Source organism: Arachis duranensis, chromosome 4, assembly GCF_000817695.3.
Source record: "Arachis duranensis cultivar V14167 chromosome 4, aradu.V14167.gnm2.J7QH, whole genome shotgun sequence".
In the NCBI taxonomy this organism is placed as follows: domain Eukaryota; kingdom Viridiplantae; phylum Streptophyta; class Magnoliopsida; order Fabales; family Fabaceae; genus Arachis; species Arachis duranensis.
In genome coordinates, this window is record NC_029775.3 from 83,259,632 (window position 1) to 83,265,431 (window position 5,800).

The 5,800-nt window shown below is 36.2% G+C and overlaps 1 protein-coding gene across 2 annotated transcripts; it reads left to right on the forward strand.

Moving 5' to 3' along the window:
- The first annotated feature begins 1,726 nt into the window (after positions 1–1,726).
- LOC127746501 (60S ribosomal protein L18-2) lies at positions 1,727–4,982 on the forward strand. Of its 2 annotated transcripts, none has more exons than XR_008008147.1 (3): positions 1,727–2,190; positions 2,910–4,379; positions 4,645–4,982. XR_008008147.1 is itself a non-coding variant. In XM_052259942.1 (3 exons), exons 2-3 carry the CDS (start codon positions 4,194–4,196, stop codon positions 4,849–4,851), a joined length of 393 nt encoding a protein of 130 aa, XP_052115902.1. In that variant the 5' UTR covers positions 1,727–2,190; positions 2,913–4,193; the 3' UTR covers positions 4,852–4,982. The 2 variants fall into 2 exon arrangements, 1 of the variants encoding a protein (XP_052115902.1); XM_052259942.1 differs by having other exon boundaries at positions 2,913–4,379.
- Positions 4,983–5,800: the final 818 nt, after the last annotated feature.

A 5,800-nucleotide genomic window follows, 5' to 3' on the forward strand; every position in this document is an offset into this window, starting at 1 on the left:
AAAAGATTAGACATAGCTAGCCAAGCTTTAGCAGGACATTACATACAACAGCCAAATTGATGGGAATCAACTAGCTCCTGTGATGATAAAAGCATCATCTGAAACTCTAGAATTTGTTCTTAAAAATTCTGAAGAACAAAATAAAAAGAAAAAATACCTAATCTAAGCAACAAGATGAACCGTCAGTTGTCCAACCTCGAACAATCCTTGGCAACGGCGCCAAAAACTTGGTATGCGAAATCGTGGTTCACACACTTTCTTCACAACTCCGCACAGCTGACCAGCAAGTGCACTGGGTCGTCCAAGTAATACCTTATGTGAGTAAGGGTCGATCCCACAGAGATTGTCGGCTTGAAGCAAGCTATGGTAGGAATTTCAGATAAGCATATGGAGATGCTTTGTTCTTTTTGATCCCTGCTTTCCTACTGCTTTCATCCAGTCATGCGTACTCCTTTCCATGGCTAGCTGTATGTTGGGGGATCACCATTGTCAATGGCTACCATCCGTCCTCTCAGTGAAAATGGTCTGGCTACGGGTTACGTAGTGCTAATCATCTGTCGGTTCTCACTTGTGATCCAATGATCCTTTTGCGCACTGTCACTGCACCCAACAGTCATGAGTTTGAAACTCGTCACAGTCATCCCATCCCAGATCCTACTCGGAATACCGCAGACAAGGTTTAGACTTTCCGGATCTCAAGAATGCTGCCAATTGAAACGCGTTCATAAGTGAGAATGGTGATGAGTGTCACTTGATCATCACATTCATCATGTTAAAGTGCAAATGAATATCTTAGAACAAGAATAAGCCTGAATTGAATAGAAAACAGTTGTAATTGCATTAATTCATGAGGAACAGCAGAGCTCCACACCTTAATCTATGAGGTGTAGAAACTCCACCGTTGAAAATACATAAGTGATAAAGGTCCAGGCATGGCCGAATGGCCAGCCCCCAAAACGTGATCAAGAGATCAAAAGTGATCCAAAGATAGTCTCAAAAATGATCTAAAGAAATATCCCCCTTTTCAAATACAATAGTAAAAGGTCCTATTTATAATGACTAGTAACCTAGGATTTACAGAGATAAGTAAATGATGCATAAATCCACTTCTAGGGCCCACTTGGTGTGTGCTTGGACTGAGCATTGAAGCTTTCACATGCATAGGCTTTTCTTGGAGTTAAACGCCAGCTCTGGTGTCAGTTTGGGCGTTTAACTCCAGCTTTTATACCAGTTCTGGGGTTTAACGCCAGAAAAGGGTAGAAAGTTGGTGTTAAAACGCCAGTTTGTGTTATCAAAACTCGAGCAAAGTATAGACTATTATTTATTGCTGGAAATCCCAAGATGTCTACTTTCAAACGCAATTGAGAGCGTGCCAATTGGGATTCTGTAGCTCCAGAAAATCCATTTCGAGTGCAGGGAGGTCAGAATCCAACAGCATCTGCAGTCCTTTTCAGTCTCTGAATCAGATTTTTGCTCAGGTCCCTCAATTTCAGCTAGAAAATACCTGAAATCACAGAAAAACACACAAGCTCATAGTAAAGTCCAGAAATGTGATTTTTGCATAAAAACTAATAATTATATACTAAAAACTAACTAAATCATACTAAAAGCTATCTAAAAACAATGCCAAAAAGCGTATAAATTATCCGCTCATCACCCACCATCGCTGGTCCCACTATAAACCCCTAAGTTGAATAATTTTATGATACAACCCACATCACGACACACAGTCTTCTCTCTGGCTCACTCTCTGTCTCTCTCAATATTAGGGCACGGAGAGGCACCACTGGCTACCATTCAGACACCCACTGGCCACCGTCACTGGCCTCACTGTGTTTTTCCTCAGAACTGATGCTGCTCTGCTTCTGCTGGATAGCTTCTCAGAACCGACTGCTCTGCTTCCGCACTGCTTCTCAGAACCGGCTGCTCTACTTCCGTACTGCATAGCTTCTCTGCGCTGCACTGCTCGCTGAAGAACCTTAGTCACGATGCCACCAACAGCACCGCAAAGTGTGAAGGTCACTACGTTGCTCCTACTCTTCTTCTCCTCGGCGCTGCTCCTCCTATTCTTCCCCTGTTCCTTTCTTCTCGGCGCTTCTCATCTTTTTCTCCTCAGCTTTGATGCTCTTTTGGTGAGGAAGGTCACAAGCCCCAGCTCAGCCACTCTTCTTCTTCTCGGTGCTGGTTTTGGTAATGCTTCTGAACTTTTTTTTCTAAACTAGGATTAAGGTCTAAGCTTTGTTATTATAATTTATAATGCTAGATTTGATCAGAACTTGTTATTATAATTTATAAGGTTGATTTGTTGTTTTGAACTTTTGATTATTGTTGATTTATTCTCTTTGTTTGGTTCTGATCTGTTTTGATTTTGATTACATATAATGTTGATTTGTTATCCATGTTTGCGTCTGATTTGTTCTGAATTTAATTAAAATATGTTCTGATTATTGTTGCTTTGTTCTCCTTATTTGTTTTTTATTTATTCTAATTTTAATTGAAACATGTTCTAATTATTGTTGATTCGTTATCCTTATTTGGTTCTGATTTGTTTTTATTATAATTAAAACATGTTTTGATTATTGTTGATTTGTTCTGATTTTAATTAAAATATGTCAGTGCTTAATTAAAATATGTTGTGTTAGTTTCTTTGTTTGCTTTCTTTGTTTGGTATTCTTCAGAGTTTTCCATACTGCCACAGTGTTTGAATGCTTACTTCTCCACAATCCTCTTTTCCATGCTGATTCGCACCCTTCAAAGGAAGTACATGTTCCTCCTCTGCAATGCCATTCTTGATTTTCTTGCCAGAAAATCACTCTATGATGTACCACTAGTGCGAGGAGAATGTTATTATGAACAAGTATCATCATTAGAATTGTTATTAGCTAATCAAGATTATGAACCTTTGTTAGCAGAAATTGAGGAAGGACAAGAACATAAAGAAGGAAGAGGAGGGAAAGGAATTAATAGCGAAGAAGAAGTGGTTGAAGTTGAACTTGAGGATGCAACAAAGGAAGAAGAATTGGCAAATGCAGATGAACTGAACAGAAAGTTTGAAAAGTTCATAAGGAAAATGAAGGAGGAGATCAGGATTGAAGCTCAAACACCATGTATGTGTTTCTGTTCCTCACTAATGAATAACTCTTTTTTCCTTTTATTACAATAATGTTATATATATGTGAGTAAGCTCTTAATAACTAGTGTATAAGTTTCTTGGTTTTATAACCACGTCATGCTTCTTCTATAGTCTTTTCTTCTTGCTCTTCTACCTCTCTATCACTTTCTTTAGTTATTTGGCAAGAGTATTTGGAAGTGTAGAAAGGGAAGGCCTTCTATGACTTCCAGTTCAACACAAGGCTTGTAAAATCCATAATTGTGTATTTTTAGGTAGAGACTTTGTTCATTTATACTTAAACTTTGCTAATTCTTGGGAATTTTTTGGGAAAGTGGGCTATTTCATTTGCGCTTCTATATGTTTGATTTGAATAGAGCTTGTAATCATTTAAAAATTATTAAAAACCGTAAATCCCTGCTTGTGTTCCTTGCTTGGATAAATTTTCATCATATAGTTAATTTTTTTCTTCTTTGGAAAGATTTAATCATGTGGATGTTTGCTACACTGCACCCAGGGAGTTCTTATATTTGCTATGCATAATTTCTAGTGTCCATTTTAGCTCATTACTAGTCATTAATTTCTGGATTGCAGATCATGATATAAAACAAACACATGCTCTAATATGTACCAAATTCTGATTAATAATATTCTGATTAATAATGTTATATTTTATGCTTTTTAGTAATACTTTAGTGCTTGTAATTTGCAAGGTTACCAATGATGCTGCTATTCATTTCCATGCTAATGTTGAATAACCTTTGATTATTCCTTTCATTATACTAAGAGAACTCCTTTAACTATAAATTGTGCAAATTTTGATCTGTTTTAGAGATTTATTTATTCTTTATCAAAATATGCATTTGGACGGTTTTGATTTGGTGTGACATGATCAACTTTACCGCTTCCTTGTGAGGAGGACCGGCAGCAATTTCAATGTCGTGACACTGAATCGCTTGTTCACGAACATGGTTAACTGGCCTCTGCTTTCTCTGTCATGCTTGATTAAGTTCATGAAGGGTAAGGTTTGTTTTTCCCTCTCTTATCTTTCTCAGTGGTAAGATAGGAATTCTTTGTTTTTTCGATGCAGGAAGGTAAAGCCGTGGTAGTGGGAATTGTAACCGATGATATCAGAATGTATGAAGTTCTTGCATTGAAAGTTACTGCACCCAGGTTTATAGAGACTGCACATGCTAGAATAGAGATGGCTGGTGATGAATGCTTGACATTTGATCAGCTTGCACTTAGGGCACCTCTCGGACAGAACACGGTATTTGTAGATTAGATATATAATCCACTTACTAGTTTCAAATGATGTCTATGACTATGATATATAAACGTATCAATAGATATTTGAGATGGACTGGTTCAAACAATATTTATACTATTTGATTGAATGAATCACATGAAACCAAGTACAGATTCGTTTATGAATTATAATGGTACTATGCATTATTATAGGATGAGTTTGGAAATGTTGAAGTGATTAGCTTATAGATGGTTAATTTGGTTTATATATTGTTGTATGAATGTAGGTTCTTTTTAGAGGCCCAAAGAACTCCAGGAAAGCTGTAAAATACTTTGGTCCTGCTCTTGGTGTTCCTCACAGCCATACCAAGCCTTATGTACGATCTAAGAAAAGGAAGTTTGAGAGGGCTAGAGGAAGGAAGAACAGCAAAAAACTTAGGATTTATGTTGTATTGTTTCTTTATTTTTCTTTAGTTTTTAGTTTTGGAATTTAACCCTTTCTCCCATATCCTAGAATTGAAGACAGTTGTCTTAATGATAACTGTTGCTGAAATATTGATAAATGGGCCTGCTTTTATGCGCAGGTTGAGAAGCTTGTTGAGAAATCAGAGTTTTGAACTCGAAATTTATTTTGTATTTGAGTATTCATTTTTTAACGTATAAAACATTTATGGCAAAAATTATATATGTCACTAATTACTGTTTGATTTGTCTTGTGATAAAAATTGCATACTATATTTATAGGTTTGGTAATAAAAAAGGACTGAAATTTTATATTGTGTAGCGATGAAAGTAAAGTCAAAAAAGGATATTTTTTTCTTCAATTTGATAAGGCTATTGCCACGCTTTAAAGTGTGGCTGTATCTCTCGCTATTGCCACACTTTAAAAGCCTGGCCATATCTCTCTATTGCCACGTTCAAAGCGTGGCTATATCTCTCTTTACGGCTATGCTTTTAAGCGTGGCAATTTGTAAAAAACGTGGCAACAAAAAGCGTAGCGATAGGTTACCAAAAGTGTAGCGATAGAGCAACCGCCACACTTTGAGATGTGACCTTTTCAAAAGCGTGGCGGTAGCTCAAAAAGCATAGCAATAGAGATGTTTTCTTGTAGTGTGCAATATCTTATTTTAATCAATAATTTGGTAATAAAGTATATAACAAAATCCTATACTCACAACAACTTCTGAGAAAAGTAAAAACCACAAACCAAACCTTAACCACAAACTCCATTACCGTAATTTAGTTAACAATTTAGTAAAATATCTAACAAAATCTTAAAGTCACAAAAAAATCTAAAAAACAGTAAAAAAAAATTATACCAAATCCTAATCATAAACTTCATTACACCAATTCAATCAATAATTTCATAAACTGTTTAATAAAAAATCCTAAACTCACATAACAATCTTAATAAAATTTAAAAGCCATGCCAAACTTACCTTT